Here is a 16,363-nt window from a genome sequence, read left to right as displayed (position 1 = left end):
ACATTGTAGCAGCAGCATGTTCCTCTATCTTCATCTACCAGATCTAGTGTAACTATTTCAGCTCAGGATAACCTGCTGCTGCTGCTGAGCACCTCAACACATTTAAAAAAGAAGAAAGCATACTTAAATTAGCAGGATGGCAAAGGATAGTAGGTAGTCTTTGAGCAGGTTATTCCAAGACATTTACATTACATATGTGAAGGAACTTAACACCTTGAAATCGTGCAAAAGGAAAAAAAGGAAGGGGAAAAAAAAAAAGAAGTAGCTGGCACCAAACAACCTGAAGCACAGATTTCATATTCTCCCAAAAAGAGGTACTGCTGGAAGCTACTTTTTGCAGTGGCTTAAATTTTCTACCTTAAAAGCTCAAGCTGTCCAAGCACAGAAAACTGCAATAATTCAACCTTGAGGTGAAAAGAGACCACAGTGGTTAAACGTACACAGGAATATTTGTTTCACTTGAACCTTTTTCCTGTGAATTAAGAAAAAGGTAATTTGTGTTCCACTTATCCTTCTTTATAACACTTCATTTTTAATGCTTGGGTTTATCCAGTGTTCCTTCCCAATGAATAGCCCCAATCATATATTCTCCCAAATTTTAGTCCCAGTATTTAGAGTAATCCAGGTACTATGGCAGGAAATATCCCATGTGAGATTTCTGCTGCCTGCCTCTTCTCTACCTGTTTATTTTTCAATTTTAGTTGAGCTGAATCAGAGCCAGAGTCCTGCTCCTATTTCTTAAGGAAGAGTGAGCCTCATTACTACAACTTTGCATTCTATCAGCATCTTAATTAGGGATCAGTTTTAATACTACATTACCATTTGGTTCTTCAGAGTTTGGATAACTGCTTGTAACACTGTACCAAAAGAATTTGCCTTCTACTGCTTGGCTGGCAGTTTTTAATTTGTGCCAGTGGCTTGCTGGAGTTTTGCTCCCCTCATGCTTACTAGATGCTTCAAGTGCAGTTAATCACTTCCCTTCAGGCACTGCAGCACTCTTTGAAGAGGCTTTTTTCCTCACTGCACCTTGTCCGTAGGTTTTTCAACCATGTGCTCAGCCCCCAGCACTCTCTGCAGAAACACTACTTAAGAGAAGATTAGTGCAGCACTTCCTTTGCCTACTTAATGTGGCAGTCAAATAAAGTACTGAAGACTACAAAAAAAATGTTTTTTCTTCCTCATAAAGGTCCTTACAAGGGACCTCTGCCTAGAACATCATCTTTCCCAAAAGTCAATCTTTCAGCAAGTTTATTTATACAGAAAAGAACAACCTTGCAAACTTGCCATTCCTCATCAGCTGAACTTACCCTTGTGTTCACTTACTGAGTAAGGAAAATAGTGTGGCACCCAACACTTCTATTCTTACAGTCAGCTAGAAAAAGGCGCTGGAAGCAACCAGATTTACACAGGCCCACACTGCTGTCCACCAGTGGAGAATCACACACTTTTTTATATCTTAATAATACAGCTAAAACTCATGAATTCTTGAGCTTCACCCATAGAAGTCTTATCTCTGTACAGAGCACCACATGGAGAACAGGGAAAGTGTTTTAACTTTCAGAAAAGATAAAGCAGAAGCATTACTGATGCTAAAGATAAAAACTTATGACAAGGATCCTTCTCTTCCTCTCTCTTCTGTCTCAAACATGGCCCCCACGTACCAACCAGTAAATAAAGCAGACAGCCTCCCAGATGCTAGAACCCATGGTGTGCCAACAAAACCTGGAGAGGAGACATCTTTGGTGGCAGAGGGGCAAAAGATAAATTACAGGAGTATGTCTATGGCACATATATTACAACCACTGCAGCCCTAGGTTCAACTTTGCCAAAGGTGCCACAGATTTCAAGCTAATGGAAAGAAAAACATGAAGTGAGATTTTATATACCATTAAGGATTGTGAGAACTCCATCTTTGTAACACAAGAGTGCTCTGGGAAGACATACAGATCTTGATATGGCTGCTGTCCCAGTGACCTTGCTACAACTCCATGGAGCTGTTCTGCATTCCGTAACATGTCATTCTCATGAAATTAGCACTTGAATAACCCTGGCTGCAAGTACTTAGTGTGGCAAAGCAATATCCATGTACTCACAACAAGCACTGCCTTCCAGGAAGTTATCAAAGCCCAGTCAGACTACAAAAACTTCAGGCATATCCTGTAAGGCATGGACAGAGAGGTGCAGTCTGTTAGGGGACACCAGTTGTGAAAGAATGGCACAGATGCAAAAAAAAAAAAAAAAAAATCAAACTCAGTAAATATGTTTCTGACCAATGGAACAGGAAGGTGTGCCTTCAGAAATGAAGCTCTTTACATTGATTGCTTTAGCCAACACCCCAGTCATGTAAATGAAGGGCTTTTTAGAAGGTCATACAAGTAGTCCAGGAAAGATGCTGACTTGTTTATAGGGCTGGACTGATAAACTGCCCAGCTTTTGGTCAGTCAGCATATACCACAGTACTATCACACAGTGAGAAATGCAGCACTAGGACCAGCTCAATAGCCATACTCCATTGGAGATCCCAGCATGCTTTGTCATCAAGGACATGTTTCTGAGAATTTGTCAATTAACCACAGTAGAACTGCCCCATCTTGTTATTTAAATGCAAACTCTGCAATGCTAAGCTGAGTACCAATCTTAATAACCCATTCCTTAGGAGCATAAACATCATAAAAAAAGTCAAGCATTTTCATAATGCTTTGCTAACGAGGGTCAGGGCCTGACTGGACTTGTTTTGGCCTCCAGCCTAGCAACAGTTTCTGCATTGGCCAAACTCTGGTGAGTCTACTATTATTTTAAAATAATTTACATACTTCCTGCCTTCCATGGAGACTCTTGCCACAAACCACCACTATATGGCATGTATCAAACAACTAACACTTCTATTTCTGAAGACAAAAATTTGATGCGACAGAAAACCTGCACTTAACTGTGAACACTTAATGCAAAAACAGATAGCTTAACACACTGAGCTTGCTCCATTAATTATGGCATGAGTTTTGAGAGAACAAAAAACTAAAGACTACATTTCATTCATTAACTGGTCACAGTCTAGATCTGTAAACTAAGCAAAATGAGCTAGCCCAGGGTTCCTAACTTTTATTTTCTGGTTATCTCTTAACTGTCAGCAACCAAAAAGTGCCAACATTAAATTTCTCTTGGTTTACCATTCAGTGCTAGATAACATTATTATTATATTTAACTCACAACAGAAGAGAAGGCAGAACTGCATACTCTTTCAGCAGCTCCATATAAATACCTGCATTCCTAAATCATTAATGTTTCAACAATTTCTAGCAAAAAAATACTTCAGTTAGATGTGTGAAGTAAACCAAATCTAGACACAAAATACATTTTTCTGACAGTCAGAGAGTTTAAATGTCAAAAGCAATGTTAAAATTTGAATTTCCATGAAAATCTTTAGCAGGAACATAAAGCACTAAATTGAATAAAGAAAGTATGACAAACAATATGAATGTAACTAAACCAAAGGAGGCAATAAAAATGAATGACCAGACTGATGTCACAAGGAGAGGTTGTTGCTGACTCCTCTTCACCCTAAAAGGAGTATGAGAATTAGTACTTCCACAGAATTAGTACTGCAGAGAATCAGAGCACTTAGAATGACTTTGTGGTGACTGCTTTTAGCTAAAGAAACAGAACCAGGGTCTATCCTTAAGACAGCCAATGATTTGATTTCCTGTATTAATAGAAACTATCTCATCTGCATGTAAGAACAGCTCACTAAAGGGACCTTATGAAGGAAAAAGTCCTCCAATTACAGATAACCTAATTTGGAGTTTATCACCACATTATTTTCTCAGTTCTCCAATCATATCAGAGGATGAACCTACTGGCAAAGGCAACTTCTTTTTGAAGCCATGCAACCTTATCCCTTCTGCCCCTCTGCTGAACCACAATGCATTCAGCAGATCTGCTTTCAAATATGCTGGGAATTCCCTGCTGAGCACTGCCAATGCCAGCCAAAATACACATTCTCTACTGTACTACATTTTCAAAGCATCTACCACAGAATGCCACTCTGAAAGAACCACTACTTCATATTCCAACATTTAACATTCAACAGTAATGACCAATACACCCCATTAATTCAGAAGAAAATACTGAACCTTATACAAATCCACATGACATGCACATGAAAACCAGAATGAAGTCAGACAGACACACAGATGTGAAAGAACATTTCCCTGTGTGTTTCCTTGTTGATCTTTGGCCATGACCAGACAATCATTATAGCTGTTGTGTAATATTGGAATGTAACAATAAATAGAAATTATTACTGAGTCTGCCACAAAACAGTGTAAGTCTCCACTGCCATACAACCAAATCCTGCAGAGAAACAACAAAATTTCATATTCCTGGCATCAAGAGCAGTAATGACAATAGGTACAGCTCAAATCTGTGTAGGGATTGCAGAGAAAGAACACTGCTGGGTTTTTTAAGACAATATGAAATTCTACGTTTCCAGACTAAGTTTCAAAAAAAAAAGCCTGTAAAGAAGCATATACCAAAGCAAGCAAGGAGTTAAGTGCAATGTTCCAACATAACAGTAAGTTGTAGAGACTAAAGCTGGAGGTCAGGCTGCAGCCAAGGAACAAGAAATTGAGAAAAGCATGAAATCCTATCAACTGCAAGCAATAACATTTTTATTCACACGTATGTGTGCATATGTACACACCTACAGACAGTCTCATCTCTCTTCAATGCCTTACTAGAAAGCAGTGGACAGCAAACACTGCAAGAAAATCAGCTTTGGGGCTGTACTTGAAGATGTTTAGCTATTTCAATCTAAATTACCAGCAATTCTCCACCATTGCCAACACTTTACCAAGACACAGCAACTAAGGAAAAATCCTGAATTCCAGTAACCCTGAACCGTCTCTTTACCACAAGGTTAAGCTGTAATCATTTTGAGTGGCATCAAAACTTAAAGTCTTTGAGTGAGAAAACTGATGGGCACAAGATTAGCTAACTCTGTATTTCTAAACTGTATTGAATTGAAATGTTTCCAAACTTCAGTAACAAAATATTAAGGCAGTGTAGTAGTGCTACCCCATACCCTTTCAGATTATGTAAATTAACACATCTTAGACCTGAAAACACAATGAAATACTAAAATCAGGCACATCAACATGGCTGCACCTCGGTCCTGTAGCCAGACTGCTGCTGCCAAACACCACAAGTCATCAATGAAGAAAGGAACAGATAAATTTCTGAGCTAAGTCTTCAACTCAAAATTGGCTATGACCTGGACAATATTTTAATCCAGAGGTCATCAATCACAGAAGATGGTCAAACCATAGAGATTATTCCTAGCAAAGAGTGTGGTAGCCAGCAGCACTTCGTCAAGCGCACGGGGCTGTCAGCTTCCCTAAAGCATCAGAAGCACCACAGGTACAGAGGTCAGCTACAGCAACCAGCCACTGCCTCCAGCACAGTCCCCTGAGAGATGAGCAAGATGTGAGCCAGTCTTCACCTGGGCATTTGAATACAATTTCCAAAGAGCTCTTCAGACAGGTGGGAAGCAGGGCACAGGCCCCAGCTCTCATTCCAGGTGCAGACAGGGGCAGAACAAATGATTCCCCTTACACATTGTGTCAACTACAGGTGGTCACCGCTAAAATAATCCTGCTCACTAGCCAAAACCTTCAAGAAGGGACTACAAAAAGCAAACAACTGACAAAAGAGTTAACCTGATGGACTGCCAGAGAATGTCTTCTACACAAAGATGTTGATATTAAAATAAGTAGGCAAGATGAAGAGCTTGAAGCAGACACTGTGCAGGACAAAAACTCAGAAAGATTATTTCTGTGTGCCAAGGGAAATCATTACAGGGACCAGAGATGTGAGATTCTAAGAAAAGTCCTCCTCACTCCCCACAGCACAGCTTCAACTGAACTCCTCTTCACACACTTATCCTCCCTCTCTTGTCACAACCTTCTTGCACTTCCACTCAAATATTTTCCTACTAGAAGGAAAACAGCAGTGAGCAATAGTGTAAACCTTGAGCCCCTTCACACTGGTAGACACCTCCTTTCCACTTTCACAACAGAAGGCAGGACATGGTATTGTTTCCACTAATCATAATGGCCCATCTTGTGTATTGCATGAGACCAAACCAGAAAAGCAAAAGGGATAGAAGTTACTTGTCAGAAAGGTAAAAAAGGCTACTCAGTTTTCATTCTCCATAAATGAGTGGGTTAAAATGCTTTTACAATTCTTCCTGCACCCCCTTACAATTCATTTCTATGGACAATTTCAGTGTTCTGAATTTTACTCATGAAACAGAGTCTCAAAATCAGCGTCTAAACAACACTTTGTCCTAGAGACAATTTTGTCTGGGTCAGCAATTTTCAAATTTTGTATCAGTGTTCACACTGTCAGGATAATTTCTACATGCCTTCTGAACCTGTAGTGTGAGAGCCATCACACTGGTGGAAGGAAGGCACAGGCCCTGCAGGACATATCCTGTAAAGAAGGGCAAGGGTGGCTTAGAGAGCAACCAAAAGTGAAGTGAAATTAAAGGTATGAGAAAGTTCTTCAACTAAGAGAGACAGAATAAAATGTTAACAGATCCATGGAGGCTACAAGAGGAGAGGAAGCTATGGCAGAAAGAACTTGCTCAGCGTATTCTCAACAAAACACTGCTGGAGATATTCAACGTCTTCCAGCTATCTTCTTTTAACTCCATGAGTCACCACCCCTCCAACCCAACACCTCCCCAGCAATACCCTCCACACCCTATTCTCTGTGCTTTAGGAACTCCAGAGATAGGAAAATGCCAACTGTTTCATCCATGTATGGGCTGCCCTGGAGTTCAAAACCCACACCCTTTCAAAGCTTTTCAACTCATTCCTACTGCCTTGAATTTACTGTCCTGATGCTGCCCTCATCTTGGCATCAGAAAGTCAGAAAAATCCAGAGGTGTCACAAGCAGGTTTTGCTCTAAAGACACCATGCCAGAACCCCTTGTCCAAGTGATTCAGCCACCTGCTTTTCTTTGATCATGCCCAGTTTCATTGTTCAAAGACCTGCAAGGAATATGAGTCATGTTTGTGTGAGGATACCTGCTCACAGGTCTTTCATCCTCCCTGTAATTAACATGACTTTAAAAAATAACTCTATAATTTACATACAAACCCTTATTTTAGGTCACTGCTCTTTGACCATATATTTCAGTCCATAGACAAAACCTCCAAATGAATTTGAGGCAGAAAGCTGCAATACACATTCACTGAAAAACACCAGTTCTCATTCAGGATTCTTTTGCTGTACAGGATGAAGCCCAGCTTCAAAGCCAACATCTAATCTTTGTGAGTTACCCAGTTATCACTAAGACTGCCTGCAAATCTTGTGAATGCTAGAAATCATGCTGCCTCTGAACACTTAGCAAGAGGAATTTATTCACCGACCTATAATTTTACGTGTAATACTGAACAACTTTTTCAAAGTTGCATCCCCAACTGCACAAACATAATCAGCTCACAAGGCTGCTGAAAGCAGCAGTTCTGCCATCTGTCTGCTTATTCCCACCTCACAATTGTGCAGACACAAATGTTTGTGAAGCCATGTAATGATCCAGAGAGAACCAAACTCTGTAACCAATTGGGGAAAAATATAAAATTATTGTTAGATCATTTCCTGATCTATACAACCATGCATGCTGGCACAAGCATGGGAATAAACAGAAATTACATTACTAATTTTAATGACAGTGCCACTTTCTGAAGTCTAAAAGTTCAGAAGTTGATGCAGCAACTTTTCACCAGCTCTAGAAACTACATCTGAAGAACACATATGAATTTCAGAAAAATTACATAATTTTACTTAGTTTGCAATTGTGTTGTGTTTAAAGTAAGAAGCAGGACGAAAAAAGTAAATTGATTTACTGCTTACTAAGAAGAATCAAAGTGCTTACTGGAAAACAGTGCTGAAATCTTCACCCCTGCCTCAGTTTCCTCCAGTAATAAAACAAACAGTAGAACTAATCTGTTCAACAAATCATTCTACAACACAGATAAAAAACCATAACACCAATGTAATATTGTTACAGAGACAGACAAAATTCAACTCTCTCACAGCAATGAAAAAGTGAAACAGCACAAAGCTGATGTTGCAACCTATAGTGGTCTGGGATGGAGAACAGACACAGGACAATGCACAGCAAAATGGCTACTGAGAGCAGCAGTTGCTGAACAGTTGGTATCTACAAAAGGACAGACATGGATTTGCAAAAGACCTGGGTAAAGAAACTCACAGTGGAGTCTCCCTGCCCTCCTTTCATTATTGGTACTCTGATGAAATCACATAGGAGTTATGAAGAGCATATAGGGAAGACTTGCTGGGGTGGCAGGTTAAGTAGGAATCCACAGAGCTGGGTTGTCATGACAGCAGCTGAAAGTATGCAAGAGATGTATAGATCCTGGGTGTTAGAACAGCAAGGACTACAAATAAGATTATCAATACATTACATTTTTAAACACCAAGAAGCATACACTACATCTCATTAATGAAACACAGACTGCACAATAACTGTTTGCACTGGTGAAGGTGCACGAGGGTCCAGGACATACACGGAAAATCTGTACTCATTAAGTACTGAGAAAGCACAGGTTCTCATGAACTTGATAGTCATGCTATACATAAGAGGAAAAAAGTGACATGCACTCTGGTGGACCAACACAGTCGAGTCTCAGCTGGAGCTTGGAAACTCACCACATGAGCTCCATTTCATTTAAAAGCAAAGTAAAACAGCGGAAACTCAATTTCAACAACCCCTTATGTTAACTCTGCAATCAAACAGACTTGGATCATGCAGCAACTCGGTAACTCATCCCGGCTGAGAGGAAGGAACTTCCTGTCAGAGAGAAGTTACTCCCTGAAGTGTCTGAGCTTATCTGCAGCAGCATGCCCGGCTCCCCAGCACAGGCAGGCTGCAGGTGCTGACATGCTGGGCAAGACGGTCCTGGCAGGTCACTTCTGAAGGCAGTGTGGCACAAGGTTCAAGACAAACACTGAACAAGAGTGGCCAGGGATGGGAATAAAACAGGCCCTTGTTGGACACTCTTGCAAGGAAGCTTGGGAGGCAGAGGGAGGATGGGAGTAACAGGTGTTTATGTGATCTTTTCAAAACTCTGGGAATTTGATGTGGTGGATTACTCAGGGACTCGGGATGTCTAACACTGGGTGATCTTCAGGAGTCATTACAAAGCAAGGACTCTGAACGATATGAGACCAAAGTAGCGTTACAAGTGCCTGGCACGGGGAATGTACAGGTACACCAGTGTTCACAAATCCGGGACTCGCACACAGGGCTCTTACACTAGGTACTCACCATCCAGCACTGGTGAAGGAGAGGCCCGCCCTCATGCCGAACACACGGACAGCGAGAGGCTGCCTAGTGAAGGGGTCCCAGTAAGGACTACAGGTGAAACTGAGCGAGGAGGGAGCTACTCGGGGACTGCTGAACACAGCCCCCGAGCGGGGAGAGGGCACTGCCCACGGAGCGCGGCGGCCGGAGGTGGCCGCGGAGCCTGCCACAAAGGCGGCCGCTCGGACCAGGGCGCTGCCAGAGGTGTGAGGGATCACGGGGGAGATGTCACCAGCGAGCCCCGGGAGCGACGGGCCAAGAGGGGCCGGGGAGGACTCACGGAGCTGGCGGGCAGCGCGGCGCCCCCCGGGGCGAGCCCGGCGCGGGAGGGCAGCGCGGCTCCCGGGGAGCGGGGGCGCCCGCGGGCCGGGCCCGGGGGCAGGCGTGGGGCCAGGCGAGGACAGCGGTCGGGCGGCGACAGCGGGGAAGGTGCCGGGCGGGAGGCGGGAGCCGGCGGGGAAGGAGTGAGGGAGGGCGCCCGGCCGGGGGGGAGCCGGGCGGGACGGGCGCGCACGAGGCGCCCACGCGGGCGGTCGCGCCGATACTCACTATGGGTCGTTGGTGAAGCGGGGGCTCCGCGGGGGCTGGTATCCGTACAGGTGACAGTAAAGCACATCGAAGCAGAAGCAGCACATCTCGGCCGACACCACCATCTTCCTGCAGCCGGGCCCGCCGGAGCCGGGGGAGGCGAGCAGCGAGGAGGCCGGCGGGGAGAGGCCGGCGGGGCCCCCGCCGCAGCTGGGCGGCAGCGGCGGGGACAGGGCGCAGCCGGCGGCGCCCCCCGCCAGTCCCCCAATGCCGTTCAGGCGGGGGCCCCCCGGCGGGGGCAGCGCCCCCGGCTCGCCCCCCGCCGCCGCCGCCCCGCCGCAGTGGGAGCCGCCGCCGCCGCCACCCGGGCCGGCCGAGCCCGAGGGAGGGGAGCTGGAGAGTTTCTGCTTCTTCACCCCGCAGCAACCCGCCGCCATCTTGGAGCCGTCTCCCCCCACGCAGCGCTTCCGACCCATGGCGGGGGGGCCGGCCGGCCGGCCGGGGGACGTGCGGCGGCCCGCTCCGCCTCCTGCCGCGCCCGCTTCGCCTGCACGGGGAGGGGGCGGGAGAGGGGAGGATGAATGAGGAGCGGGAGGGAGAGGAGGATTGGCGGGGGAGGGGGGGAAAGAAGAGACAGAGAGAGCTGCGTTAGAGCGACCCGGTGAGCGGCCCCGGCGGCCAGGGCCGGGCCTGAGGGGGCAGCGCGGCCCGCAGGTGTGGCGGCCTTTCCCCTCCCCTCCACACGCCAAGCCGCCCCTCTCGCCTTCCCCCCGCGCTTTATCTCCTCCTTCTGCCAGGGAAGTGGAGCAACTCCACCTCGCGTGCTAAAAAAAAGAAAGAAAAAAATAAACCCACAAACCCGAGCTCTGCAGGCGCCGCACGGCAGGAGCAAAGCCCTTGAGATGGTTAAAAACACCCCGCTAAATAATTCAAGTGACCTGAAATGCCTTTCTCTGGGGAAGAGAAGGGGAGGGCTGTGTTGGAGCCGCCAGGCTGGGAGCCTGGAGAGAGTGCTTGGATGCAGCTGTTAAGCATGCAATCGTGATGGCTAAAAGCCACGAGCTTTATAGGCATATAGATATATATATATATATAAAATATATCTTTTTTTAATTACAGCTTTGGCAATTCCCAACTAGTAAATAGCAGCTCGGAGCATAGGCCCGCAGCTGCAGAGCCAGCAGCCATGACCCAGTGAGACCACGGCGCTGGGTGCGGGCAGCCCGGGAGGGACCTCTAGGGAAGGGAAGTCCAGAGGAAAAAGGATGTGAGTTCCTGCTGTTCTCCAGAAACCAAAAATTAAGCTTATTAAGGAGAGGAAATGTGTTTTATATTACTGTTTTACATTAGCCTCACATATAGATATGTCTGAATGGAGAGACTTGCAAACAGCCATAAAGTACTTAAAGATCTCGAAGTATATTTAGAAAATAACACCTCACTCGTCAGTGTTATGCAGCCATCTCCGGCATGGGATGTAACAGCTGTTTAACATAGACTAGCAACACTACAGGTTCAAGGAAGACAAGGGGGTGAGGACTGCCACACAGAGTTAAAATAATATCACAAGGTTAGAGAGACAGCTCTTACAGAAGCTGAAATGAAATATACAGAAAGATTTCAGTTTCAAACTATTTGGAGACTCGATTTTACATTTCTTGATGGAAATGGTTTCTCCAGCATCCTCATATTAATTTTGGCAGCATCTTAAATGATGTTTTTGAAATTACTAGATCTCCTATACTAATGGGTTAAAAGGCCCTTTGGAGGTTTCAGTCCAAATACTGGGTAAACTCCTCTTGCTTTGACTGTGAATCATAGCCTGAAGTAAAACAGCTGCAGGGAATAATAGCAAACAGAAATGAGAATTAGATGGTGTGAAGCAGTCTTTTCCATTTTTAAATGTAATGTTTATGTTAGGAGCTGGCGAATACTTGAGAAGGGAACCCAATTACCTTCCCAAACAATGTTCAAGTTTCTTTCAAAACAAAGATAGTGTTTTCTACTGAGGGATTCAATTGTTTAAAATCAGTTAGCAGTGACACCTTCTGTTGCTTTTGGGAAAATAGTTTCTCCAGGTATTGAATTCTGTCTTTTTCTCTTTTTTTTTAACATACTATATTATTTAAGACCAATATTTATAAAAATATTCAGTAATTGCAAAAGCTTACAATTCAGACTGAAAGATTAATTGTTCACTCCACTGGGACAGATATTTGGAAGATTCATTGTAAGGCTCAGAGCTAGGACTGAAATCCTTATGCAATATCAAGACTACTGATAATGAATAGATAACTTTTTGATTACGTATTGTATTGCAAATGGTCCCTGAATGAAAGGGTAAACCAAGGATATTACTTAATCATTAGAAAAACCTTCCTTTTTCCGCTTCTGCTGATGCTCTCTGCTGTATTTGCCTATAGTTGTGCTCTTATTTTACCTCAGTGCATGTAGTGCATACCAACTGTCTAGGTAAAGACAACAACACATATACAAACACAGCTGTGGAAACTAGTGGAATCAGGAAGACAGAATTGTATTATCAAATATCTTGAAGTAGAGAGAACTACAGCCACACAAAATGTTCTTCATAGCTCAATGGAAATTTTCCATTTCTATTTGAAGGAGCATTTATTCTTTGGATAATATGGCTTTGGTTAATAGCAGCATGTGTTTCATTGGTCCTTTGCTTCAGTAAAGTATCAAAGACTTTTACATTTCTTACTACAAGAAACCTGAATGTACTTCTATGCTCTGCTAACTTTAGCAGATTCTTTCCTGTTGGTCGATGACAGTGCTGTGCCTCATGGAGTCAAGTGTCCCAAGTGAACTCTGGATGAAAAATAAACTCTTTAGCAGTACCAACAGAATCAGAATGGTTGTGCAATTAGGTCAATGCAATTTAGGAGTAATGCAGCTCTCCTTTATGACTACAGCTGTTTAGCCCTATTGCTCACCTCATGTTCTAAAGCCGCAGTGATTTCAGAAAAGTCACTTGTTACAAGTAGCAGATTAAAATTAATGTTTTAATTAAAAAGTGAAGCTTATTATTAAAAGATCTGTAAGTTATTATAGTAAACACAGAATTATTTGCAGAAATATATTTCTCAGTGATCTGACACTGCTCTGAAGGATTGCCCTTCTTAAACAAAATAATCAGAATTTATAAGTATCTAGGGGAAACTATATCCTGACAGACACAATTTACTTGCTTTTGAATCTGAGGTAGAATTTGCACTGACTGTAGTAGAAGTCAGATTGTTTTAAGTGGGCCAAAAGATCATCTATGTTTCCCCATTATGTTTCCTACAATCTAATTAGAAGATAAATCAACCAGATCAAGGAAACAATGAGCCAAAATTTGGCTCCATCAGTAAGCAGGGGTGATATAATCCTTGCCTTATTAGTATCAATTCTTTTAATAGGCTCTGGAACAGGTGAGGGATTTAAAAGGGTACTTAAAATAGCACATTTAGGCTGTTTGGCTCCATGTGCACTTCTGCAGGAGTAGTAATGTTGGTTCAAGCAGTTTTACCTCAGCTAATTGTTCTCTTTCCTGCCCCACCCATTCTGATGTGTTCATGCAGCTCTTTGTGCAGATGTGAGGCAGACGATCAACTTTAAAACCTTAAATTTCCATCAATTATTTTTCAGCCAAATCAATTCTCCAGTCTGGTTTATCAGAGGGCTGCACAAAAATCTGTGTTGGTCTCTTGGAGTGGCTACACAAAACTGAGAATTAGTGGCTTTGGGCAGCTGAAGCAGTGCTGGTGAAAAATTAGAAGATGCAGCCTAAAGCAGCATTTCATATATTTATGGGGAAACTGTCAGAAATCACAGAAATATTTGAATTTTAAATAATAGGTAAAGAAAATCAGTTGAGGAAAGATAAAGAGCCTTGAATGGGAAGGAAATTCATTTATGCTTGGGACTGTAGAAAAGTCAGAGCCAGACAATGAAGGAAAGGGAAACAGAAAGTCCTCTTTTCAAAATACAGAATATTCCACTTTCTGAGAACTGAAGAAAATATTATACTACAAATAATTCTGTAAAAAGAAAATCCCTTCAAAAATTGAACTAGGTAAACAGCTAGCATGTCTATGGAGTTGTAACTATTCTAGAGAAAAGTCTGTACGTACATCTTCCAAAATTAAATTCTATCTTTCTATCTTCCCATCCTAATGAGCTTTTTTTGGATGGGCCTGCCATAAAACTGAAAGATTTACATGCTAAAAATTCCTTTGTTCTGAGGAGTTTCCACCCATTGTAGAGCCACTGTAGGCAACTCTTCCCTTGCTCTGCAGCCTACAGGGCATCAAGGGTGTAGCTGGAAAGAAAGTGGGTTTGCTTGTATTACTTTCTCACATAATTCCCAAACTGGTCTATCACACTCTTGAGGCTGATGTGAGTTTTCCTCAGTATATTCTGCTTAGACAGAATAGTTTCTGTTCTTCACTTACACTCAGTGTCTCAGTTGTCCCCAGGAGAAATTAGATGCAGCCCTGAATCTAGGCCAGAAAGTGTGCACAAAATCTAACAAAGCTAATGAAAGTTAACTTGCACATGTCTGAGAACAGCAATTGTTCCTACCATTTAGAGGCCATATCCTGCTATTGTTCCATATTTCAAACCCCTACTGAAGTTTCTTCTAAAAAATCTTGTACAAAAAATCATCTCCGGATGTGATAACAGCCAGCAGACAAAAGGTCCTCACATGTTTTTTTACTGGAATCCTGGTCCTGTGTCATATTTTGGACTATGTTATAATTTTACTGTACTGTGAATCCAATCTGTATTATTTTAAAATTCACATTGTTTTACAAGCATTTTTCACTCCAATGTGAATTTAAAGTTTGGTCCTGTTAAACCATCTGAGCTTGCACTGTAAAACTGGGCATTAGTTTGGGCATTAAAAAACCCCACAACAAAACAAACAAACAAACACCCCACCAAATAAACCCTCCAAAGCAAACAAGTAAAGCAAACAATAACCATGCATTCTAAAATGTTATTTGTCAAAGTAAATAATCTAGGACTGAACAGTTTCTGAAGTAGAGATAAAAGCATTAAGTGTGTCTATGGAGTCAGAAAAATTATTTCATTAAAAACCTAAAGTTCAAAGCACTTGTAATAAATGGAAGGTGAGACTAGTAGTAACTTTTTAATGGAATTCGTTTCAACTAATTCTGTGAGCTGCAATGTTCCTCAAATATTATGTTAATACCATATACTATCCTTTTCAATGTATTTTTCCATTGTACAGTGATAAAAGGAGATGTAGCTTATGTAGCTGTATTCTCAATATGAATTCACTGTGGCTGCATTGAGGTCAGTGAAGCTACAGTGATTTATGCTAGCTGATACATTAATAATAAGCCTTAGGATATATTTTTTGACATGGCTGTTTGTAGTTAGTCTCCTTCACAAAATGTTTGCCACTGCTGTGGAGAACCTTTTGTAATTACAGCATTTCTCAATTCTGAAGAGTGAGAGCTTTAAGAGTTGTAAGTTAATTACAACTATTAATATCAATGTATGTTTATCCAGTGCAGTGATACAGACACCACTAATGAACCTCAGCAACAGTCAAATAGGACACAACAATTGAGGTGTATTAGGAAAAATAGAATCATTAATTTTCAAGTGTATGAGTGGATTAGGAAGATAAAATGCATGGTGATGGTATGCTAAGAATTAAAATCTGATCAGGATTCCACAATTACAAGCCTGCTTATTCCTTTAGCCATCCCAAGGGGCCAGCACTTGATTTTGTATCTCATGTAAAAATGCCAATATGAAACTTTAATTTAAATTTAGTTAATGCAAGGAGCAGCAATTTCAGAAAAGAGGTGAATGTTAACAATACTAATTTATTATTAATGATGTTAATTGATAAGGATGACAGAAATGCTCCAGTGTAAGGAAGCCAACAGGCATAAATTCTCATCTTCCTTTTGATGCGAGAATGTGTTGAGCTTCCTTTTTCAGGTGTTATTTAATTTTCTCATGAAATGATTTGATTTCTTCTGGCTGCTGCTTTTGCTATCTTTTTGCACATGTTATCTAGCTTTTGTTGTTAAGGAATTCCACCTCCATTCCTCTAATGTCCAGTTCTTAGCTCAGGTTCATGCTCCCTTGCTCTGGTATTTTACACTGCTCAGATAGCATTGAAGCTGACATCTCTCTTCCTTTCAAAGAAATGAGATATACTGTTCTTTTCTCCAGAGACTGAAGAACTATTTTCTTTAATCTTTGTGAGCAGTGAAAACTCAGCAAATCCTTCTGCTGCCCTTTATCATTCTCAGTTCTATAAAAGAATCTGTAAATCTTAAGATGGCCAAGGACTGCTTCCACTGTTCCAGGTGGAAACATCTAGTCACTTGATATTGGATGGGTTTAGTTTTTCCTAGTGTAACATTTTGGCTATTGTTTTGAAAGTGTGTT

The 16,363-nt window shown here is 42.3% G+C and overlaps 1 protein-coding gene across 2 annotated transcripts in view; it reads right to left on the bottom strand.

Annotated features, from left to right (window-relative positions):
• The window catches only part of AMMECR1 (AMMECR nuclear protein 1), a 96,124-nt gene that overhangs the window by 60,430 nt on the left and 19,331 nt on the right, over positions 1–16,363 (bottom strand). For both annotated transcript variants that reach the window (XM_036402077.2, XM_036402078.2), the window contains exon 2: positions 9,941–10,466. In XM_036402077.2, coding sequence (XP_036257970.2) covers positions 9,941–10,466 — 526 coding nt within the window. The remainder of the gene's footprint in view (positions 1–9,940; positions 10,467–16,363) is intronic.

Source organism: Molothrus ater, chromosome 14, assembly GCF_012460135.2.
Source record: "Molothrus ater isolate BHLD 08-10-18 breed brown headed cowbird chromosome 14, BPBGC_Mater_1.1, whole genome shotgun sequence".
Taxonomy (NCBI): Eukaryota; Metazoa; Chordata; class Aves; order Passeriformes; family Icteridae; genus Molothrus; species Molothrus ater.
This window is presented reverse-complemented; position numbering and strand designations above follow the sequence as displayed.